The sequence below is a fragment of the Littorina saxatilis genome, linkage group LG4 (assembly GCF_037325665.1).
Source record: "Littorina saxatilis isolate snail1 linkage group LG4, US_GU_Lsax_2.0, whole genome shotgun sequence".
NCBI classification, from domain to species: domain Eukaryota; kingdom Metazoa; phylum Mollusca; class Gastropoda; order Littorinimorpha; family Littorinidae; genus Littorina; species Littorina saxatilis.
In genome coordinates, this window is record NC_090248.1 from 17,228,376 (window position 1) to 17,254,079 (window position 25,704).

Sequence of the window (25,704 nt, forward strand, 5' to 3'; positions counted from 1 at the left end):
GTGACGTTGTGGGAAATCCCACATGGGCGCCATGTGGGATTTGATTACGACTTCCAGTGGGAGCCCAGTGGGAAGAAAATGGGACACCAGTGGGAAACGGGTTGGACACGACTGGGAAACGGGTGGGGCACGAGTGGGATCAGGGTGGGGCACGAGTGGGATTCACGGGTGGAAAACGAGTGGGATTCAGGTGGGAAGCGAGTGGGATTCAGGTGGGAAACAAGTGGGGTTTATATCGGAAACGTGTGGGACTTCTTCTTAATTCTTCTTCTTCTGACTTCCGTAGAGGACTGGGTTCTTGCGAACGTCTCAGACACGGCTCACGAATTCTGCCCAAAACCACCGCTTAAGTTTTTCCAGCTGCATGCTGTAATTTGACCCGCCAGGCTAGTGATAAGAGCTGAGGCTGGCAGCCAGTGTTTCTAGGTCACTCCTTGGCTCAGGAATTTGTTCTGTTTTCTGTATTGAGGAGTACACTGGTCTGCTGCTGTCTCTTGTGTTTTCAAAGTGGATTATCTTCTACATCACAGTTGTTGTGCCGATATCAATTGCTGATTCCAATTGCTATGTGTGTGTGTTTTATAATGTGACTGACAGATTTCCGACAACACCCTTTAGAGTAATGTAATTTAGACAGAAGTATAACCTGTGTATAGTCTATTTTCTGTGTTGTGGAGTATACTGGTCCGCTGCTGTCTCTTGTGTTTTCAAAGTGGATTATCTTCTACATCACGATTTTTGTGCCGATATCAATTGCTGATTCCAATTGCTATGTGTGTGTGTTTTATAATGTGACTGACAGATTTCCGACAACACCCTTTAGAGTAATGTAATTTAGACAGAAGTATAACCTGTGTATAGTCTATTTTCTGTGTTGTGGAGTATACTGGTCTGCGGCTGTCTCTTGTGTTCTCAAAATGGATTATCTTGTGCATCACGATTTGTGTGCCAATATGTATCATTTATGATTCCAGTTGCTTGATGTGTGCTCTTTAGTATGTGACTGAGAGATTTTCGGGGACACTCTTGTTGAGTCACTTGAGAAAAAGTGACTCTATGTAATCGGTCAGTGTTAGTCTGTCCGGCCGGCCGTCCGGCCGGCCGTCCGGCCGGCCGTCCGGCCGGCCGGCCGTCCGTAGACACCACCTTAACGTTGGACTTTTCTCGGAAACTATCAAAGCGATCGGGCTCATATTTTGTTTAGTCGTGACCTCCAATGACCTCTACACTTTAACGATGGTTTCGTTGACCTTTGACCTTTTTCAAGGTCACAGGTCAGCGTCAAAGGAAAAATTAGACATTTTATATCTTTGACAAAGTTCATCGGATGTGATTGAAACTTTGTAGGATTATTCTTTACATCAAAGTATTTACATCTGTAGCCTTTTACGAACGTTATCAGAAAAACAAGGGAGATAACTAGCCTTTTCTGTTCGGCAACACACAACTTAACGTTGGGCTTTTCTCGGAAACTATAAAAGTGACCGGGCTCAAATTTTATGTGAACGTGACTCATTGTGTTGTGAATAGCAATTTCTTCCTGTCCATCTGATGCCTCATATAATATTCAGAACTGCGAAAGTGACTCGATCGAGCGTTTGCTCTTCTTGTTATGTTATTGAGACAGAAATAAAACTAGTGTATAGAGAAGCTTCTGTACAAACATGGATGCCACAGTGCACTCGGAATCAAGTCATTTAGAAAAACTAAATGCTCTTTGTATAATCTGTGGTGAAAGATCTCAGAGAAACCAAAATCGGACAGTAAAATTTCTGGTAGCTAATAGTAATACTAGGCGAATAAGGAGTGGATAAACCAGTGGCACAAAGAACTGACAAACGGCCTTTGGCTCGCTAACTGTCTGTGTGAACCAACTCGAAACTGGAGTACGCGCCGCAGACAGTGTGGAACCAGTCTGTTTATTGACCCCGACCTCCACAGCGCTGATGACGTGTTTTCCAAAATTCAGTGAGTGATTCGTAGAGAGGCTAAACTGTAGTCACGCTAGTACCTAATTTCTTCTGTCAAAAATCTTACATGCACCACACAGCATGGGTGGAAGTTAGTGCTTGTTTGTGTTGTGTACATGTGACTGTGCTGTAAGACGTGTAGAATGCATGCATTATAACGGGCTTAGTGCAAATCACGCTCACATTTCTCCAGGAGTGTTTGGTATCTATGTAAACTGTGTTCACTGGACTATGTGATGAGATCAAGAGTGTTGCAACTGCATGAATGGGAAGATTATTTTGTCTATTGAAACAAAGGCAGTGTGTTTCCCCGCGCAGACTGAAAGAGCAGTATCAGCCCGCTGACGGCTGGGGTATCGCGTAACAGCGTGCTCGCCGCTGGCAGCTCTCGGTGGCTCGCAGGCTGCTCAGGAGATTAGATCCGCGGTAGCGCAGCTGGTGTTGCTAAAAGTAAAGAGGCAAGCTATGCGCGGCCGTGCAGAGTCCTGCGAATTTAAAAATCATCAATGTATAAAAAAAAAGACAAGAAGAGCAAACGCTCGATCGAGTCACTTTCGCAGTTCTGAATATTATATGAGGCATCAGATGGACAGGAAGAAATTGCTATTCACAACACAATGAGTCACGTTCACATAAAATTTGAGCCCGGTCACTTTTATAGTTTCCGAGAAAAGCCCAACGTTAAGTTGTGTGTTGCCGAACAGAAAAGGCTAGTTATCTCCCTTGTTTTTCTGATAACGTTCGTAAAAGGCTACAGATGTAAATACTTTGATGTAAAGAATAATCCTACAAAGTTTCAATCACATCCGATGAACTTTGTCAAAGATATAAAATGTCTAATTTTTCCTTTGACGCTGACCTGTGACCTTGAAAAAGGTCAAAGGTCAACGAAACCATCGTTAAAGTGTAGAGGTCATTGGAGGTCACGACTAAACAAAATATGAGCCCGATCGCTTTGATAGTTTCCGAGAAAAGTCCAACGTTAAGGTGGTGTCTACGGACGGACGGCCGGCCGGACGGCTGGCCGGACAGACTAACACTGACCGATTACATAGTCACTTTTTCTCAAGTGACTCAAAAAACCAAGAACAACTGATACACACAGATAAATATTCAAGCACACACACACTAGTTTTTAATCACTCAAATCATTATGGACTGGGTGGCCGAGTGGTAACGCACTTGCGCTTGGAAGCGAGAGGTTGCGTGTTCAGGCCTGGGTCAGGCCGCAATTTTCTCCCCCCTTTCCTAACCTAGGTGGTGGGTTCAAGTGCTAGTCTTTCGGATGAGACGAAAAACCGAGGTCCCTTCGTGTACACTACATTGGGGTGTGCACGTTAAAGATCCCACGATTGACAAAAGGGTCTTTCCTGGCAAAATTGCATAGGCATAGATAGAAATGTCCATCAAATACCCGTGGGACTTGGAATAAAGTAAAGATTCCATCTCACACGGCATTAAGACTCAGGAAAACATGAATACACGCATGCAGGAAAAAAAATAAAATATATGGGTAGCGCCGTATTGTATGGCAGCTCGCTTTCCCCAGGGAGAAAGCAGCCCGAATTTCCATGAGGGTAACCTCACTGGACTGTAAATCTTATCCAATCCAATCCAATCCAATCAACTTGACGCTGGATTACGAGCGCGCGCGCAGCCACGTGGGAAAGCCGTGTTGATGCGTTCATCAACCTTCGAGTTTGACAGTAATCCCACTAATCGTCTTCGCTTTGTTGAATATGAAGCTGCCATTGTATTACTCGGTGTTCTTCAGATGTAATCTTTGATCCATGCACATGCAATACTCGCGCGCACGGAACGTATTCACAGTATATTCGCCGGCAATTGTAGCAAATTTCAAACACTCTCAATCGGCAGGCCCAACGCGGAACTGAACAGGGCAGAATAATAGTCCCGCAGTGAAAACAAAAATCCTTGAAAATATTTAGTCATCACGTGAGTAAATAAACCATTCTAGAGACAACAGTTGTTATTAAGAGAACTGCAATAATTACACACACATAAAATACTTCGGTGTATTTTGAATGATAGTATTCTTCAACGTTTGCTACGATTTAAACAAGTCTAGTGTAAACAGCGTGTGCTGTAACGTCACCGATCTCGATGGGGCAACTTGCAGACTCGCGACGTGACTCGCGCTCGCAGCGTCGGAACATTTTCCTCGCACGCTGTGTGGGAACGAAGAGGGAATTCCCACTTTTATCCCATTTCTGTCGAAGTGCAAGCTTGTTTCCCAGAGACTAAGGGACGGCCCAGGTCTACACCACTTTTTTCCCATAGCTTTGACTGTGGGAGTTCTGTGGGATGGGAGTGGGCCCACTCTCCCATCCTCTTCCCACTTATTCACCACTGGGAAACCAGTGGGAATTCAATATGCGTGTTACTTGGGTAAGGGAGGCTATTCTATGTGTGTGTGAGCGCGCATGCATACGTGGGATTCATCTGCAAACTAAATATTTTCTTTCCCACCTTCCCTCACCTACCACCTACCACACCCACTTATCCCTTCCCATCCAACACACGATCTCATTTTCTTGCCTTGTCTATCCTTATTTAATATTGATTTATTTTATTGTTAATTCACTTTGACTCAGGTCCACTTCGATATTAATTATGTTTCACATGTATCATTCAGTTTACTGAATATAGAATAGCTGTCGTGGATCCTGTTGATCACAAGTGTTGGCTCCCCAGCATTGATCCGTCCGCCTCAGCAATGTCTTCTTCATGAATCTCTTTACATACATCTATGTCAAACAGGCTTACAGTCATTGTCACACACAGCCTGAAGTTCACTGTCAAACACAGCCTGACGTTCACTGTGTCGCGGATCCCATCGATCACAAATGGTTGGCTTCCCCGCACTCATCCGTCCGACCTCGGCAATCCTTGTAACCGAATCCTCTACCTCCCACACAGAAACTCGCCTCGCCACTTTTTTTTTAAGGTCATATTCTCTAATTACATCATAATGACAAGTAGCGTCATTTCCTACTCAAGATAACAAATATCTGTAACAATCCAAAATTTTGCTCGAAGTATCTTCAGTATGTTTATGAATTATTCTGAAAGTTTCAAAGCATAATCCACCAAGTCACTGCTAAAGTGCAGCGCTTTTTGTCATGATACCCCTAAAAAATGATGCAAAAAGTCCTGTTTTTTGCCCTTCTTGCGATCGACACCTGCATCAGTAGGAGGAATAGCATAGCACACGAAATACGCAAGCTAGCTAAACAAATCAACCTGTTCAGGGTAGATCATTGATTTGACTTTCATCTCGTATGTATAAGTTGCAAAGTGTTGCCTATTGTGATTTTTTGTTGATTTTTAATTGGGCCCTTCCGTTTTTGTCTGGTCGATTTTGAGGGTACCCTTATTTGCGCGGCGGCCACATGATCCCTGAAATCTGAAAATTGTAAATAAAATTATGTTTTTATAAAACGATTCAAAAACAATTTCATCTTATTCTTCATCATTTTCTGATTCCTAAAATATATACATATGTCACACGCTTTCCTTCTTTGCCACTACTAAAGCAAACGTGTGCAAGATTGTATGTTACACGCTTTAGGAGCATGGCAAGAACGGATTCAAACTCAAAATCGTCCCTCCAAAAGCCAAAAAATTTACACACGACTTTTCTTCTTCTTCTTCTTCCCGTGGGGGACCGGATCCAATTTCTTGGATGTTGAAGGTCCCGCGGTGATGTCCATACACTGTTGGCCCCCATTGCGGTCTGTGCCAGTCGTGTAAGGAAGTTAAAAAGCCAAAGCTGGGGGAGGGGGGGGGGGGGGGGGGGGGGTGGTATGGGGGGTGCAGGAGGGCAGTGGAGAGGAGCTTGGCTAGGTTTTGGGGTAATTAAAACTTTGTACAATCCATCAACGGCTATGGGAGGAAGGTGGATGGCTGCAGGGCTCTGCTGCCACCGAGTCGTGACATGAACGACTCAAGGGAGGGGGCGGATGTGGTGGAGATCGGGAGCTTGTTCCACTCTGATGTTGTCCGTGGAAAAAAGGAGTGGGACAGTGAAGGGTGGTAGTCCTGTTCTTGATGGATCCTATTCCCTCTCGTTCTCGTGTCTGATGGTTTGAGAAACGCGGTCTTGTCAATGCCGACCATGTCATTTTTAATTTTAAACATCATCGCTAGCCGACTGTTATGTCTTCGTTCTTCGAGGCTCTTCCATCCTAAGTTTGTCAGCATGTTGGTGACGGTGCCAGGCTCTTTTTCCCTGTAGTTATTGTGGACATATCTGGCCGCTCTTTTTTGGACTGACTCGAGCAGGTTGTTGTGCTGTTGTTCGTGCGGATTCCAGACAGTCGAGGCATACTCAAGGGTGGGGCGGACCATTGTGATGTAGGTTGCCGCTTTCACTTTTGGAGTGCACTCCTTGAAGTTCCTTCGGAGGAAGCCGACTGTCCTGTTTCCCTTCGCTGCAGCTGTTTCTACGTGCCTGCCCCAAGAAAGGTTACTTGTAATAGTAACACCTAGATATTTACTCTCTGTCGTTGTTTCAAGAGTCTGTCCATGGAGGTGGTAGTTGGATGGAAGAAGTATCTTATTCTTGTTTGGCATGATGTTCATTACCACACATTTGCTTGGGTTGAACTCCATTTGCCATTCTTGCTCCCATTTCTCTAGCGCTTCCAGGTCTTGTTGGAGCAGCATCTGGTCTTGTTGATTTGAGATGTTTCTAAACAGGAGGCTGTCGTCAGCAAACAGTTTTACTTTGGAATTTTTGACGACGTCTGGCATGTCGTTAATATATAGCAGGAATAGGAGGGGTCCTAGCACTGTGCCTTGGGGCACGCCTGATGTTACTGGTGCTGGTGTTGATTGGACGCCCTCGATTGCCACCCTTTGTGTTCTGTCGGACAGGAAAGATTGAATCCAGTTTAGAGTGGAACCCCGAACTCCGTAATAGTGGAGTTTGTGCTGAAGGCGCTGGTGAGGAACCTTGTCGAAAGCTTTCGAAAAATCCAGTAGGACAGTGTCCACTTGATTTTTCTTGGCAAGGTTTTGTGCGATGTCGTGCACTGTCACTATGAGCTGGGATTCACAGGATCGTTGCTTCCGAAAACCGTGCTGGACGTCAGTAAGGATGTTGTTCTTTTGAAGATGTTGCATTATGGTGCTATGGACTATATGTTCGAGGATCTTGCATGTGATTGATGTGAGTGATACAGGACGGTAATTCGCGGGTTGGTGTTTGTCTCCTTTTTTAAATATAGGGACGACTAGGGCCTCCTTCCAGTCCTGGGGTGTTTTTCCTCCATCAATCGACATTTGGAACATCCTTGTTAAAATAGGTGCTATTTCTTCAGCTGCTGTCTTCAGTAGAAAAGCAGGTATTTCATCTGGTCCAGTCGCCTTGTGGGGATTGAGGTTTCTCAGCAGCTTCAGTACCCCGGCTTCAGCAACGAGGATATTCTTCATGGCTGGGTACTTGCTCACGCCTTTGTTGGGAATATTTTGTATGTCCTCATTTGTGAAGACAGACTGAAATTGAGAGTTTAAGATTTCAGCCTTGCTCACACTGTCGCTCTTTAAGAAGCCATCCTTGCTCTTCAGAGGGGCTATACCCGATGAGTCTTGACCTTTGCTTCGTACATGCGACCAGAATTTCTTGGGTGCCTTAGTGAAGTCTTCGCTTACAATGTCCTCAAGGTAACTCTTGCTTGCTCTTCTTATTTCATATCTAGCTTGGGCTTGCAATCGTTTGTATCTGTCCTTATCTTTCTTCTTCCCGGATTTTCTAGCCTTCTTATGCGCTCTCTGCTTCCTTCGAATTGCTCGGCGAATCTCGGTGTCAATCCAAGGATGAGTGTGCTTGCGCGGCGTGAGTTTGGTCGGAACGTGTTTTTCAATAACTTGGGCTATTTTTTGTTTGAAATGGGCCCAGAAGCTTTCTTTCGTTGCGATGAAGGCGGGGTTGGCCTTTACTTCCTCTGCGTGTTCGCGTAGGTCCTTTCTAATTGCGTCAACGTTCGCCTTCTTCCACTGGTAGATCTTGCGTCGTGGGGGTCTCTTTCTTATTGGGCGAAGTAGGGTGTCGTACAGTACGATGTCGTGGTCACTTTTGCCTATTGGTGGTAGGGGTTTGCAGCGTATAGAAAATGTGGGATGTGATGTCATCAGTATATCCAGGGTGTTGTTTTCTCTTGTGGGAAAATTTACTATTTGTTCAAGATCATTGTCTGCGGCAATGTCAAGAATGCTCTTGTTTACTCTTGATGGGTATCGGTGTCCTTCGATGGTGTTGGAGGACCAGTTAATATCAGGAGCGTTGAAATCGCTATTTCTCCTGCTGTTATCGTTTCTTCTCTTTACACATTCTTCAACGCTCAGAATACTGAAAACAGCATCCCAGACGACAGTACTGTTTCCATACGCGAATTTAGCTGCCCTTGAAAAGTGGCTAGCTCAGGAGGCCTGTTAGTCTGAAACTATAAGGACAGAGCTCTGAACATAGATGACAAAGATTCCGGAATGAACAAACATTTCGCGGATGCAGACACAGAAAGACGTCATGAAGAATGCGATGCTTCAAAAGATACAGACTGTGACGATGACTGTGACGTCATTCACATACACCGAGACGTCATTCACAGTTGTTCGGTCACTTTCGTCAAAAAGTAGATCTCTCCACAATGGCTGCTCCTGTGTTTAGGTTTGTCAAGCTTGAGTACACAAAACGTGTTTGTTCTCTCCTCTGTTGAAGCTGTGAGACATAAATGCTATTCCGACTTGGTCGTGTGACAGAGTTTTCTTCCACACTCGATTATCAACGTAATCTCGTGTGGAAGAAAACGTCTGTCACACGACCAAGTCGGAATGGCAGGTAATGTTATATTTGGATTAAAAACAAGCTCTGAAAATTTAAAATATGAAAATTATTATTAAAATTAAATTTCCGAAATCGATTTAAAAACACTTGCATCTTATTCCTTGTCGGTTCTTGATTCTAAAAATATATAGATATGACATGTTTGGATTAAAAACAAGCTCAGAAAGTTAACAAGAATACAGATACAGAAAAGCGTGCTATTCTGCTCAGCGCAACCACTACCGCGCTATTCTGGCTCGTCAATTTCGCTGCCTTTTCCACGAGCGATGGACTGATGATGCTATGAGTAGACTGTCTTGGTGAAAAAATGCAGGGCGTTCAGTTTCATTCTGTGAGTTTGACAGCTTGACTAAAATGTTGTATTTTCGTCTTATGCGACTTTTTTTTTTTTTTTTTAAATACGCTAACTTTGTTTGAGAATACTTTAAGTGCAAAAGAGGGGTTCCCAGGTCTGAAGTATGGACAGAAAAGATCCTGTAATCTATGTCAGAGTTTGGTGGGTTATAGAAACATGAAAATACCAAAGGATGCGTCCCCCGAAATCAGAGTGTTGCTGCCTCCATGGCAGGGTCTTCATGGTAAAAACAGGCATTAATTGTACATGGGAGTTTCACCCCATGAAAGCAGCAGAAGGCAACCAATCACCCTGATTTGCTTATTATAAAAGTCTGCTCACAGTGAAGTTTGAAATGTGTCTCAGAATTTCTTAATGATAGATTTCCACTGTAGTTCTGAATTGATTGAACAATATGGGGTATTTCTATAAAGCTGAAATTGATTCATAAGACATTTGCATTTATGAGCAAACATTCAGCACTTACATGAAGAAACATTAGTTTTTAGATTGTCTTTCTTATGTTAATTTACCTTTGATATGGAAACTATGAAGCAAGAGCATTATATGTAAGGGACAGTTGGAATAGATGTCTATATCTGAACATTTTGTTTTGTTCTTTACATTTTAGTTTTGAGAAGAGAATACTAATGTTTTAGTTCTATTAAAAGATGAGCAAAGGAACTGTTTTGGTCGTCAATGTGATTACTGTTGTTATTGGATTGGAAAACAGTGAGAAGTTATAATGAATATTTGATAAAAAAAAATGTTTTTTGACGTTTTCGTAAAATTTCACGTTTCCGGGGTGGGGGTAGGGGAGAAATATCTCATCTGGTGTCGCAACAAATCCTCTCAGAAATTCCAAATGTGGCTTGAACTTATCCAAAGGCATTGTAGTTTCTAAAAAATGAAACAGAAAACCCAAATTGGTTGAAACCCTTTACTCATCAAAGTTGACAAGCTTTGCGCACTGTGAAAATGATGGTTTGTGCCTATCAAGCATCACTGCAGCCAACCTATCAAACATTGAACACTGTAAGTGGTATTTTTCACAAGATTTATGATCAAGTTAACTGTTTTGATTTAAAAAAAAGTGGTTCTCTGTTCATTCATTGCAGCTGTGCATTGTTGTGATTTCACAGATAAATTTAGCGTTCGAGGTGGTACCCTTAAACACAGGGGCATAAGTAGTAGTGGGAATGAGTTTATTTGTGGCGAACTTGATAAAACGTGTTCAGTAGACCCCAATGAATATCTCTAGCCTACTGAAGCTGGATCCTGAGGGGGGTGCACGGTAGGCCTAGCTGGCTTGGAGCCTAATTGACAAGCTTTATCAGAAAAATAGGCCCTCAACCAGGCTTGAGACAGGCAAGCAGTGAGCTTTGACGGTACACAGGACTGTTGTTAGTGCTAAGTACCTGTCTGATGTGCAGGCTGCCTGCTGCGCAGTGATGAGGAGACAGCGGTGTCCCCCATTCTGATCTTGGACAACCTGGAGAAGGTGAACATGGCTGAGTTGTTCGGCCCTCTTCTTGACCCTCTGGCACAGCGAGGCAGGAAGCACGCCTTCCCCCTCAAAGGTACCCTTTCAATACCCATGATGTGCTGTCAATTTTGTCAACCTTAGAAGCAGGGTCAATGGTGCATCGTAACTGTCTTTTCTCAGCTTATTCTGGTCTTAATAATGTTAGTGGCTATCCCTCAGTCAGGGTCCTTGAACAAACTTGTATTTGTATGATCACAAGTCTAATCTGATGTAATGGGTTGTCATCTACCATTGCTTCAGATGACACGCACTCCCTCATGTGCCTTTTGACCTTTTCCACAAGCTGATGAAACATAATACATGTAGAACATAGGGAATCGTGGGAAACTGGTCAAGGGAAGTAACTAACTAGTGCAGTAGGGCACATCCTGCCCGATAGTCGAAGAGAAGCAAGCTAGATGTTACAGAACTTCTAATACTAAAGATGAATGATTTTTATATGCACTGCAGTTTTAAGTGCCGTTTTTAGACTAGCGGTTCCACCCTGCATGCTTGGTTCACGGAAGGCGCATTCAGTGATGACTGACTCAGAACAGAATGACTCGTGAGCGTGGCTTTGTTGTGGTAATCTTTGATCTTTCATAAACCACTCAAACGGTTTTGAATGAAGAAGAAGAGAAGGAAATAAAAGAAAGAAATGAGTATAGAAAAAGATAATGAGAGTTGAAAGATTGAAGAAGTCGTGTGAAGCGATATAAAAACATTTAGTCAGTCCACAACAAAAGATCAACACCAAAAACCAGTCATCGCTGAGACTACATTTCGCACTAACCATGCCCGTCTCCGCGATGCATGGGACCGTAGTACTTTTCAGTTACTGAACCTATTTTTTTACATTCTGAGCACATTTTAAGAGTAAACATGACATATCTATATATTTTTGAATTCAGAAGAAGATGAGGTATACAATGCAATAATTTTTAATCTATCACTGACAATTCGATTTTAATGACGACTTTAATGAGCAAACTTATTAACTAATGTTTAAGCTTCCAAGCTGAAATGCAATCCCATTGTCCGGACTTCGTTGAAGATTACTTGACCAAAATTCCAGTTAATTTGGTTGAAAAATCAGGGCGTGACAGTGCCGCCTCACCTTTTACGAAAAGCCGGATATGACGTCATCGAAAACATTTATCGAAAAAATGAAAAAAACTCTGGGGGTATCACTTGAGAGAATTTGTATACAAAGTTTCATGAAGATCGGACTGATAGTTTTCTCTGAATCGGTCGAAACATACACACACACACCATCACCATCGTCTCTATTCCCTGTCTATGTTAAAACATTTAGTCAAAACTTGACTAAATGTAAAAAGAAAAGAAAGAAGGAAGCTCCCGTTCACTTTGTATTTTGGAAAGCAAAATCAAGTAGCACTGACTTTCAGCGTGAACAACATAACGAGGGCAAGGAGGTTGCTTTGAAACCAGTTTGTCGCTATTAGCGAGGGGTTGATTTCTCAGACTCAGACTTGTGCAGACTCTACTCGGTGTCAAACAACCCTAGCTTGCACGCATGCATGCGCAAGATAAAGATCTCAAGTTCACAGTGAAAGTCTCAGGGCTTGGAAACATGAACACACACATGCGGAAAAATGTAAAAAATGGGTAGCGCCATAGGCAGCTCATTTTCCCAAGTGAGAAAGCCGGCTGAATTTCCATGAGGACTATATGTGACCATTTCTGCGAAAACAGTCAAGCTATGTTTCCAACTAGCCAGGGGCGGATTAGGGGGTTAGTTACAGGGGTTCCGGAACAACACCCCCCCCCCCCCCCCCCTCGGCTGTAAAAACAAAAAAACTGTTTGTGAATTATGTTATTGTTTCTGTCTGTAAAGCCGGGGAAGAGTTAATTGTTTAATCAGTATCATTTTTGACTCACATGCGAAGCAAAAGTGAGTCTATGTACTCACCCGAGTCGTCCGTCCGTCCGTCCGGAAAACTTTAACGTTGGATATTTCTTGGACACTATTCAGTCTATCAGTACCAAATTTGGCAAGATGGTGTATGATGACAAGGCCCCAAAAAACATACATAGCATCTTGACCTTGCTTCAAGGTCAAGGTCGCAGGGGCCATAAATGTTGCCTAAAAAACAGCTATTTTTCACATTTTTCCCATTTTCTCTGAAGTTTTTGAGATTGAATACCTCACCTACATATGATATATAGGGCAAAGTAAGCCCCATCTTTTGATACCAGTTTGGTTTACCTTGCTTCAAGGTCAAGGTCACAGGAGCTCTTCAAAGTTGGATTGTATACATATTTTGAAGTGACCTTGACCCTGAACTATGGAAGATAACTGTTTCAAACTTAAAAATTATGTGGGGCACATGTTATGCTTTCATCATGAGACACATTTGGTCACATATGATCAAGGTCAAGGTCACTTTGACCCTTATGAAATGTGACCAAAATAAGGTAGTGAACCACTAAAAGTGACCATATCTCATGGTAGAAAGAGCCAATAAGCACCATTGTACTTCCTATGTCTTGAATTAACAGCTTTGTGTTGCATGACCTTGGATGACCTTGACCTTGGGTCAAGGTCACATGTATTTTGGTAGGAAAAATGTGTAAAGCAGTTCTTAGTGTATGATGTCATTGCTAGGTTTAGTTACCCTGAAGGTCGAGGTCAAGCATGTGAGTCGTATGGGCTTTGCCCTTCTTGTTGTACAGTTTTAACTGCCACTCCTATGCGACATGTCTTCCCTCTAACCATACTGTATGATGTCAGGAGCAGATATCATGGAAGATAAATTGCCATTATTTAATACTAACTTTAAAAGAAATAATGAGTGGCTGCTGACACCAGTTGATCATGTTTAAAATCAAGGATAAGCCACAAATTGTTTATAAGATAGCTAAATTTCTTCAGCTTCAGGGGGGGCTTTGCCACGGTACCCCACCTCTACCGACCCCTGGACCCCAGGTTGTAACCCTCCCCCTCGGGCTTAACTGCTCCGCCCCTGCTAGCGACGCAAATTAAATTACATATTCTTACTCCGAATCACTTATAAGCATTGACACAGTTTGAGATGCTACGGGTCTGAAAAATATGCTCTCACGTCAAGTTTAAGGCGAAGTGCGCCACTGAAATTTAGAGTGATGGGACTTACACAGCCATTTTGAGTTGTTGGCAGTTTTGCACCTTTCAATCTGTCTACTTTCATGACATGCATATGATTACACTATACAAATTCATCAAAGTCTCTAAAAATATATTTCATTGCACTAACCCGGCGAATTTTTCCGTCTTTTCATTCACTGTTCCGATAAAAATTACGATTTTCAACCCTTGACAACAGACATTTCTGCTCGCCCAATGCGGGAACGTCGTATACCGTTTGAACAGCCGTTCTCTCCCCTGTGTCATTCTGCGGTTATTTTCGGTTAAATATGGATTCTCCTGCGGAAACCCCCCTATTTTTCAAACAAACAAACCACAGACACTTTCCATATAAGGTGGTATGACGTAAATCCCTGGCCACGATTGGTCAGATAGGCTCGCGTGGCTTTTCGCGTTCCAAAAGTCGTCTGCTCACCCCGTTTCATTTTCGACCGAGTTGGCTTAGAAAAATGGCTCGTGTGAAAAGATCAACGCTCCGAAAAACACATAATAAAGGCAAGCGTACGAGAAGACAACTCCTGAAGAGTTGCAGAGACAAGAGAACAACTAAAACACAATCGGTGACAAAGCGCACAAAAACTGGATCGACCGCTGTGGCATGCAGATCAAATTCGGCGTCAGGAGAGTGTGTTCTTGGCGGTTTGACGCGAACACAATTCAAGACAAACACATACACAGCAGCCACCGCGTCAAAAGCGCCAGGTCCAGAGGCTTCCCAAACAAGAAGATGTCTTGTTGATTTGGAAACCTTTGATGGTATTGTAAACAAACTTTGTTGTCCACAATGTAAACAGCCAACGCTGTCATTATGCCCAGACTCAAAAAAGGGACGCAGCCTTGCAGTCTAGGCGCATGTCTCTTGTTCAACGTGTGAGGAAGTTGTTCCAGGTACCGCTGGATACCTTGCTTCCAAAGAAAGCGGTCAAACGGATGATGGTCTCAACAGGCAAGCCGTTTATTCGTCCTTAACAAATTTTGTGAAAGTTTAGATTTGGCAGGCATGCATCACAAAACCTTCCAGAAGAAAGCTGATAAACTCTATCAACGACTTGATGTACTGGAGGAGAAAGTATTCAGTGAGGCTGTCCGTCAGGTCAGACAGATACACGCAACGCACAATGGAATGACACTGTCTGATGATGATGTTCTTGACATCAGTGTAAGCTACGACAGATCATGGCTGACCAGGGGGCACTCGTCCCACATTGGAATAGGGTGTGTTGTAGAAGTGCTGACTGGCATTTGCTTAGACGCTAATGTTATGAGCAAATACTGCCATGTTTGCCAGACAACTGGAAACAAACTTCTCCAGGAGAAACCCCTGGGCCCGTATGCATGAACTGGAAGTCAGAAACACTGGAAGTAGAGGCCTCTTTTGAAAGTGGGAACTCCCGAAGTTAACTTTCTAACTGTTCCCTATGCATGAACGCCGTAGTGCTGACTTCGAGAGTATTCGGTCAAGGTCGCGAAAATTGGGGGAATCCCAACTAGTACATGCGTTTGTTAACGGTAAGCTTGGCGACCAGAAGAAACAAGTCTCATCGCGAGTTCAAAAGGGCGAACGTTGAGCGCGCTGTAGTACTAACAGCGTTATTGCTGTTGTTTTTTGAATGGTTAAACGAAAGGGTCGGTTCAAACCTGTGATGATTGTCTTGGAATCGAATGACTGCCTAGCTATGACAATGACTTTGTTGACCTGAATGTTAGGGAGAAAAATAAATGATTATGTTGAACTTTTTTTCTCCTTTTTTTTTATCTCAGTTGCATGCAGGCAGCTTCAACCCTTTCTTTTTTGCCTCTCTTTTTTGTGTGTGTGTTGTTGTTGTTATCGGGGAGCATCCTTCTTTATTGATCTTTTTTCTGTTTTTTGTCCTGCTTTATATATTAAATTACATATCTTATCCCAACTCACATACAGCAATTTACTTCAGTTTAGTGCTAGGACGCTGAATAGCATCGCCTTGGTAACAAGGGGAGGTCACCCTAAAAAAGAGCTACCTTGACCCCTTAACAGGACAAAGTCACACGTGACTTCCTGACCTTGCCGCCATCTTTGAATCATTCCATCTTCAGCGGTCCGTGTCTACAGACGTGTTTTGATTTTGCTCCGGCTTTCAGCCGGTTTGTCTGACTTCTGCCTTTGTCAGACTCTGCCTTGGTACTTGCACACGGTCCCTCTGCTCCTACTGTGTGTTTGGGTGAGCTTTTTTGTCGTTTGTTATCGTTTTGTGACTTAGGTTTGGTTGAGTACTTAGCTTTGTTTACTTTTTTTCCGTTCGCCATGTCGGATAAGGAAAGAATAAAAATGCTAAGTCAGTGGCCGAGCCTTCTCCCACAAAGAAGCCTTCTTGTAAGTCGTAGAGTCGGCAGGTTAAGCTTTGATTTAAGTCACAGATCCTTGACTAAATCCTCGTTTGATGTTGCGTTAGACTTACCTAATTCTCCGGCTATGCCTAGTTTGCCTTCAGCTGCTTCACCGGTCTTGTCCGGTTCAGGTCCTGTTAGCGAGAAGCAGGATGTTTATGCTATTTTGCACTCCTTGAGTGCTCAGATATCCTCTCTTTCAGCCGAGTTTTCGTCTACCAAGGCTGAGATGTGTCTTTGCCTTCCGGTGTGGGAGGTGTGCGTTCCCTTGCCAGGGTGTGTGTTCCGCCTTCCCTTACGTCCGCTGACGTTCACGCCTCGTTTGATGGCAGCCGTGGTGTTTCCCTGCTGCGTTCCCAGGCCTCTTGGACTGACGACGATCAAGGTATTTATACTTCGCCAGTAACCGGGTTCTCCGGCCAAAACGAAGTGCGTGTTTGGAGAGAGTAGCCACACCGGTTCGTGTGCGCGAAAGCTTAGGCCCTCGGTCTACGTCGTTCCGATCGAGTGAACGTATAGATCGAGGGAAAAGCCCAGACACGCGTTCGGTCCCTGACCGAAAAGGGAAGTGCGTCCTCCGACACTCCCTAGAGGAGCGGTTGGTGCGGTAGCACAGCTTTCACAGCTTTCCCCGCTTCCGCCTTTCAGGCAGGAAGCAGTCCCTAGAGACGTACCGCTTGGGTATAAAATCCCTCGTGGGCGTCTCTTCCGGGCGACACTTTGTCGGACTATGGTAGTCACGGCGGAAGTGTCTTGCCTGACTTCACGGAAGTGAGGGACTACGAGTCGGATTTTGGCACTTCCGTCCAGGGTGACGAAGATGTCAACTTCCGCATACCGACTAAGCTTCCGCAAGCTCTGGCTTTAGCGGAGGAAGTGGCTTCACGGTATTTTGAGGAGGGGGTGACATTCCCCGCTTCCGCCCTCTGGGCAGGAAAGCAGTCCCTAGGGACACACTGCTTGGGTATCGCATCCCTCGTGTGTCGTCTCTTCTGGGTGACGCTTCGCCTGACTATTGTAGTCAGGGCGGAAGTTTGTTGCCTTGTTGCACGGATGTGCGGGATTATGAGTCGGATTTTGGTGCTTCTGTTCAGGTTGACGAAGATGCCAACTTCCGTGTACTGGTTGAACTTCCGCTAGCACTGGCTTTGGCGGCGGAAGTTACTTCACGGTAGTTCGAGGAGGGTGCGGCAACACTTGTAGGTTTGTTGCCCAACCTCCTTCCGCTTTGGGGGATTCCCGTTCTGCGAAGGACTGGTAACAGCAGTTCCGTTTTCGGAAATTCCCGTTGGTAGCGTTTGAGCTGTCTATGCTACTGACTACTGAGCAGTATGGCGGTGCGTTTCACGCTGTACCGTGGTTAACAGCACAAGGTCTGGCTCCTGATTCAGCGCAGCCTTACCGTGCTTCTTTGTTTTTAGCCTCAGCTTTGCCTGCTGGTTTGGCTAAGAAGTTTACACTGCTGCATAATTCAGTCAATTTGATTGGCTCGTTTGCCTTGCCTCGTTCCACTTTTCCGGAACTTGCAGTCCTTAGGCAAGATGATACAGCAGAGACAGAGTAGTCCCGTTTTCGGAGAATTCTCTTTTGTCTTTGGAGTAACTGGCTTACGCTTGCTTGAGTTATCGTCTCTCTCTGAGACTTTGCAGAGATCTCTGTCGAGATTGATCGCGTCGTCATTAGACCCATTCAGGTTTCGTGACGATGCGGTAGAGAAAGTTGTCACTATTCTGGTAGGGAAGACGGCTACAGTAGAACAGTATGTTATACTGAGTCCTCTTTCTTGTCTCTGGGGGAATAAGCACATGATCTTTTCAAGTTATCCTCTGTTTCGGAAACTTTGCAAGATTTTTTATAGAGCTCTATCTTCTCTGCTCTTGTTAACTTCGAGTTTCGTCGTGACGCACGGGAGAAGGATGTCATGTCGCTTCTAGCTGCTTTGGCTAAAGTCTTTTGAACAGCGGAGCCTCCCAGCGCTTTTCTTGGCACATTGCTTGGCTCAGGTTGCAAACAAGAGGCGGATCTACTCCGCTCTTTGCTTTTTGTGGTTCATCTTCTGGGAGAAGCTGTGAGCTGCGTCGGCTGGCCGCATTTGGCCTTTATTTAGGCAAGATACGAAGCTAAGCAAACAAACATTGGGTTAAACCCTCTGCCTTAGGCAGCTTCGTGGTATGTACGCCCATCTTTGGTGCGGCATACCTCTTATTTGTCACCTTCTAGGGTGAAGTTGCTAAGGCCTCAATTTTTGTTTTTTGCCTCTGTGGCGAAAAACAAGGCAAGCTGTTAAAACTATCTCAGCTTTTACGGTTTACGGAATTGCGCTTTCTCATCAGGGTCATAAGCTTTGGTTTCCGACAAGTCGCCAGAACATGTCCAAATTATGGGCTCACATTCTGACTAAATTTTTAGGCTCACTGAGCCATTGCTCGTAACCTCTCAGTCGGAACTTTTCCGGCTAAGCCTACCTCTTGAGGCAGTGGCTTCTGTCAGCGACTTTCGCTGCGCAGCACAAAGGACTCGCAGGAATTCCTTAGTTTCAGCTTTTCTTTCTAAGAGGTTACGGAAAGAACTAAACACCATCATGTGGCTAAGCCTAGGTTTGGCACAGACGTTTTTAGCATTGGGGTTGTTTTTCTTCCACACGCAAAGACATACGCCGTCGATTGGCGGGTACGCCCTTCACAGAGAAGGGTGGACAGGTTGCAAAGTCTGTTTCGTACTCTGTCCTTGATAAAGAGAGCGGCTGTACGTGTTCTGACCTCTCTTCTTGGCCAAATGGAATCGATGGCCACTCTTGTGCCCTTAGGCAGAGTCCACAAGCGGCCATTTCAGGCTGCCCTGAGTTCGCTGTGGAAGCCTTCTCTTCAGGGCTGGGAGACAGTAGTCTCTCTTGAAAGCTGGTTTCGGCACACAACGAGGCAGTGGCTGCTCCCTGGGATTTCACAGGGAGTGCCAATCTCGTTTGCCCCCCCCGGACGAGTTTCTGTTCACAGACGCGTCTATGGAGGGCTGGGGTGCCCATCTTACTGTTCACACTGCGTCAGGTCTGTGGAACGAGACGCAGAGTGGGGGCACATTAATGCCCTAGAGTTAGAGGCTGTTTTTCTGGGACTTCAATCGTTTCTGTCTATGGTCAGGAACGAACAAGTTGGGGTTCGCACAGACAACACGACCATGGCGGCCTATATCAACAAACAGGGAGGCACTTTGTCTCTCGCTCTTTCTGTCAGGTCAGGTCAGATTCTTGCCTGGGGCAGCCAGCACCTTATTCTGTTGTCAGCGAAGTACATCCCAGGCAAACTCAACGTTCTTGCGGACTACCTCAGTCGCCCGTCGCGTACGATGCACACGGAGTAGACTCTGACTCATCAGGTCCTACAACGTCTGGGTGGCATTTCAGCAAGCCTACAGTCGATCTGTTTGTGACAAGATTCTCCTGCAGGTTTCAGGTCTTTGTCTCCCCCTTTCCAGACCCAGAGGGGAGGGAAACAGACGCCCTCGAAGTAAACTGGTCGCGTCTGATAGCCTATGCTTTCCCCCTGTTTCATCTCTTGGGAAAAGTTCTCAGGAAGGCGGAGCGGGTACAGCCTTGCTTGGTGTTGGTGGCCCAGCCAACATTGGTCCCCGTCCTCCTTCGCCTCGCAGACGGCCCTCCCTTCTTTCTAGGTTGCTGCGCCGTTCTGGCTCCTCAGACGCTACTTTAGGCTTTGTCCAAAAGGTCCACAGGGAATCGACCAGCACTGTTTATGCGTCACACTGGTCAGCTTGGACAAAGTGGTGCTCGGAGAATGGAGTTACTGCTACTTCTCCTCGCTCTATGCATGTAGCAAATCATCTCTCGTGTTTGGCTCCTCAGGGCTTGGCTCCTTCTTTTTTGAGAGTCAGGCGCTCAGCCATTTCTTCTACTCTGAAGCAATTTGGGCATAGCATTAACCTGGGCGGTGTAATTGATAGTGTTCTTTAGGGGGCAGCGATTGGTTTTACGAAGGCTAAGTCCCCTCTTCCCGTGTGGGACTTATTTTTTTGGTACGCAAGTTTCTAGCCTCTTTGGATTTCGAACCTTTAGCTTCAGCGAGCTTAGCTAACTTGACTCGTAAAGCCTTGTTCCTCGTTTTGTTAGCCTCTGCTGTAGAGGCAGTGAGGTGCACGCTCTTTCAGGCCTGGCTAAGGATATTTCTTGTGAGAGCTATGGCTCTTTTGTTTTAAGATTTCGGCCGGGGTTCCTTGCCGAAAATCAAAAACATGGTCTGTCCTCCTCTGTTATTCGCATTCCTCCTTTAAGTGGGATTCTTGCGTCTGGTGACCCTGATATGGTCAATTGTCCTGTTCGTACTCTTACCAGCTACTTATCCCGTACCACGCCTATTAGGTCTAGGTACCAAAAACTGCTCTTCATCTCAGTTTACACTGAAAGGAGCAAGGATTTGTCGCGGGTCACTTTGGTAAGATGGGTCTCTACGCTTATTAAACAAGCGTATGCGTGGTGGCACAGACAAGTTGGGATTGGGCATTCTGTCCTTCCTAGGAAGTTGTCAAGAACTCATGAAGCCAGAGCCTGGGCTACTTCTCTGGCAGTCCTCCGCTCAGGCGTGCTGGCAGAGGTCCTAGACGCTGCCTACTGGAAATCGCAGGGCGTCTTCATCAACTTTTACCTGCGAGATGTGGCCAGCACTCGTCATGATGGCAGTAGCTCCCTACCAGCCATTGTCGCTGCTGGACAAGTGGAATTTTGTTTTCCCACCTCCTTCATTAGCATTCTGCTGTATGTGAGTTGGGATAAGATATGTAATTTAATTGAAAATTTTAATCTAAATTTTAATTTGATTATATACTTACCCAACTCACATAGTGGATACCCGCCCTCCTGCCCCGCTTTTGGGGTTTTATGGGGTTTTTTCCTAAAAAAGAGGGAAATTTTTCTATGTTCGCTTTCGATAGAATGATTCAAAGATGGCGGCAAGGTCAGGAAGTCACGTGTGACTTTGTCCTGTTAAGGGGTCAAGGTAGCTCTTTTTTAGGGTGACCTCCCCTTGTTACCAAGGCGATGCTATTCAGCGTCCTAGCACTAAACTGAAGTAAATTGCTGTATGTGAGTTGGGTAAGTATATAATCAAATTAAAATTTAGATTAAAATTTTCAATTAAAGTCAAGATTGGATTTTTTGTGAAAGCATAGGACAGTTTCTTTACGCAATTAAAACAAGAGGCGAAGCCTTCAAGGCTCCCGTAAGAAATCAACAAACAGTAACATAACACAAACTCACTCACTCCGTAACACACACACACACACACACACACACACACACACACACACACGCACACACACACACAGTTAAAACTAACGCATCATATCAACTCCATGTATAATTTTCAAAAGAAGGCAAACAGATAAAATGACTAGGGTAATAGGTTAGGTACCTGCCATGTGGGCACTTTTTCCACTGCTGTCCTCAGTCCTATACTTTTCATCAAGACTTGTCACCATGCCGAGTAGATCTAAATTCGGAAGTCTTCATGTGGCTGAGGCATATATCATAGCGTCGATCTTGTAGGTTAACCTCCTTTCTGAAACAAATGGCAAAATGCGATTAGTTATGATGACTACAACCTACACAAATATAAACAGTGTTTTGAAACAGAATAGTCAGGTTATACAAGCCACTTTACCTATGCAGCATGGTGACCCTACAATATGCGAAACATGTCGACTGCAGCAGCCTGGTTCTTAAAATAATTCTGACGGTCAACACAGCCAGAAATGCCAACAAAGACAAGAAAGCTGTTGCAAGGTAAGCTTACCAAACGTTACATAGCGAATCATATGATAGTGCGTAAACAGCAAACAGTAGATCTACAATCAAAGAGAGGATCGAGTCTGGAATGAAACGCGATACAGATCTAGCATTCAAAAACTGTCTTTCACGTTCAAGGAAGTTGTTGCAAAGTACTTAAGACTTACTAAATTGTACAGACAAAACCATGACAGTGCATGTTTTGAATCTGAGGAAAAAATCGTGATCATTTTGACTTTCGGAGAACAGATTCATTCTGTTTCCTTATATCTGCATGTTCAAGTAAATGGTGGACAGTTTTTTTTCGGGCAGAGTAAACTTAACTTGAGACTCTACTGCAAGTCTTGAAATTCACATAAATCGAACCACGAGCAAAGACATCCAAACATTACAGGCACTTTAGATCAACTCATTTCACTAGAGGTGACTGCCTAGCACTGTGTTTGACATCCGTGTCTGCTGAAATAAAAAGAAATTAAAACAAAACGGATTAACAGTAGGTGACACGTTATCAGAGTGGGAGACACTAGATCTGTCTCTGAACTTACCGGGATACGGCTGCAAGATCGACACTGACTGCCGCGCTTTCGACAGCTCTTCCTCGCGTGGACATTGGAAACACGCTGTGCAGATCAAATTGTAGGAAATCTCCCTTTGGTATCTTCTTTATTTACTTTTCTGGAGCTTAGAAACCGAACAACATGAAATCGTCTTCCCCGGCGAATCGGCGAGGTGAGAACTGGACCACAATCCTTCGCGCGACCCCTGACCTGATCTTGACACCTGACCTGCCGTCTGCATGCCAAACACGACACAAACCAGTCAACTGCTTGTACCCCTTCAAAACCCCCCACCACCCGTTTTCTTTGGATACACGCTTTAACTACACACATGCCGACACAATGTTGATCATTGCTTCAATAATTTGAAGATGGTGCTTGAAAATTAACCACGTGAAATGAGTATTTCGGTGTTTAGCCAAAAATGTTAAAGTTTCTACCACAGACATACACACATACATACATACGCACGCACGCACGCACGCACAGACAGACAGAGTTTACCATCGCATAGGCTACACTTACGTGAGCCAAAAAATGAACACAGAGACAAAAACCGGTTGTTACAGCGAATGCAATTGAGGCCTATAAAGAAAAAGATCAATAAAAAAAAAAAATTAAATAAAAATTTTGCTCCCAGCGGCACTTGAACCCGGAGCGCCGGATCGAATTTCCGAATCCGTAACCACTGCACCATGCTACTCGTGTGAAAAAAAGCGTGATGAAAAGATGTAATATGAGTTATTCAGTCGTGATGGTTTGAAAGCTCGCCACCTTCGCCGAACGACTCGAGCACGTTTTTTTCGGTTAGTAACTGATCGAACTGTCGCTTTTGAGCCACTCTGTTTCAAGCATTTCACCTAAATTAAACAAGAATGTCACAGTTTGTGTCTATGGTGCAAGGTAGCCGACCGTCTCATTGTAGCAAAGTTACGACAGTTGCTCGATTGACGCATTTCACGTCTTCGATATTCTGTCTGAGCTCATTTCCCAATGAGCTGCCTTAAAAACAGGAATGTCCTGCAATTGTAGTATGCGTTGGAGGTTTCTTTTGGATGGGAAAGGACATTTAAGAAGCAATATCGTCGTATAATGATGTCAAGTGAGAGACCCTGCAAATTAACATTGAAAGTGGGAACTTCGGAAGCAAAGTTGCCAGCTACTCGGTATGCAAGAGCTAAATTGAAAGCCGAAGTAGTGGCTTCGAGAGTTCTGAGGTCAAGGTCGAGGAAATTGGGGGAATCCCAATTAGTGCGCATGCGTTTGTAAACGGTAGGCTTGGTGACCAGAGGAAACAAATCTCATCGCGAGTTCGTAAATGGGCGAACGTTGATCGCGCTGTAGCTTTTACTATAGTTGTTGCTTCTGCCTGGTTGAACGAAAGGGTCGGTTCAAAGCTGTGATAATTGTCTTGAAATTGAATGACTGTCTATAATAATGATTTTGTTGACCAGAATGTTGGGGAAAATAAAACATTTTTTGTTTATGTGGTAGCGAAGTCGGTTATGTTAAACCTCTTCTTTTTTTAATGATTGTGTGTCGGTAAAACTGTTTTGGACAAAATAGGTTGGTTAGAGCGAACGTTTGGGTTCCTGGTAAATTTGAAAAGGCAGAAATCAATCAGTGTTTGGAGAATCAAGATATAAGGTGTAGTGAAAAGAAGATAAGTTCAGTGACTTTCATATTAATTGGGAAAATGTGTGTCCGAATTTTTAGAAAGATAAATTGTTGTACTTTGGTATTTGTACATTTTGTTTGTCCTCGTTGATTGTGTACAGGATGTATGTATAAGTTACAGCTCCGTCCATCCATGGTATCGGGTGATATTTTGTCGAGACTGGGTCAATGAATATAATGACGTCACTCGACGCTCTGCCGAGAGTGACGTCATTATATTCTTTCACCCCGTCGAGACAAAATATCACGCGATACCATGGATGGACGGAGCTGTAACGTATATATGGCATGACCAAAGTAAAGAGAATTTGTCATGGGATGTGGCAACAAATCATTGGAAATTCACCATGGGCAATCAACCCAAGCCTAGAAGTTGTAGAACTATATTTTGTTTCAGTCTTGGCAAGGCCAGTTTTGTCCAGTTCCGGAAAAGACATCATGAATTCATTCACCCTGCCGAGACGAAAAAAACAATTCCATGGATGAAAACGTATAAGCTTATATCCCGTGACGCATCAAAGCTAAATTTTGCTTTGAAATGTCTTAACAACGTACAGATAACTTATAACTACATAATCGCCTTCACAAGACAGGCAAAACGCACACTTTGTTTTTCGTCTGCTACAAGTCTTGTTGGTTGACGGAGTGAATAGAAGCTTCAATCGTACCTTCATCAACAGGAATAAATGCTCAATCCGCTGTCAGTTCGCAACTGAACCTTGTTTTTTTTCTTTAACTTTTTGGTTAACATTGAAACGGCAATCCAAAAGAGTGTTTCAGCTGTTTCAAGACACAGGCTTAGCTCCTTCTTTTGAGTTGCTTTTAAGTCTAAAATGACACCGGAAGCGAACAAATTGTCGCGTATACTGTCGTCACAAAAAGACGTCATGACAAAGTTACAAGCAAAGCGAAAGAGACTTTGACGTCATTTACTTTTGTTCGGAATTTTCCGTCTGTTCCTGGCTTGTCAGTGAAGACCTGACGTGAGTAAGCTTACCCAAAACGTCTTTGTTCTCTATTCACATTGCAGCTGTGAAATAATCAGTCTTGTGTCTCGGTCGTGTAGGTACAGAGTTTGCTTCTGCAATCATTGTGTTCGTGTTGATGACGGCTTCATAAGACAAATCAGCGAATCTATCGTGAGGAAGACGTTTATGTACAAATCACCGAACCCAACCCATATTTTGTGTGCATTTTTCTGAAGAATAAACTGCATGTGGTTAATTTCATCCGTTTAATGCTTGTCGAAACGAGCCATAAGGCTTTAGAATAAAAGATTTCACGCATTGCTTGGCCATCTGATCACAGATGAGGTCGCAGTTTGTAGGTTGAATCTATGAATCGGCCAGAGATAGATCTGCATTTCTGGTACGACCTTCCAGATTATCAACAGCGGGTTCATGGTCGGAATCAAGAGGTCAAATTTGCGTGGCTCCCAATCATTTCATAAAAGATTTCCATTTTCTT

The 25,704-nt window shown here is 44.2% G+C and overlaps 1 protein-coding gene across 1 annotated transcript in view; it reads left to right on the plus strand.

Moving 5' to 3' along the window:
- The window catches only part of LOC138964111 (cortactin-binding protein 2-like), a 164,984-nt gene that overhangs the window by 105,938 nt on the left and 33,342 nt on the right, over nt 1–25,704 (plus strand). Inside the window, exon 18 of the mRNA XM_070335991.1 lies at nt 10,606–10,752. Coding sequence (XP_070192092.1) covers nt 10,606–10,752 — 147 coding nt within the window. The remainder of the gene's footprint in view (nt 1–10,605; nt 10,753–25,704) is intronic.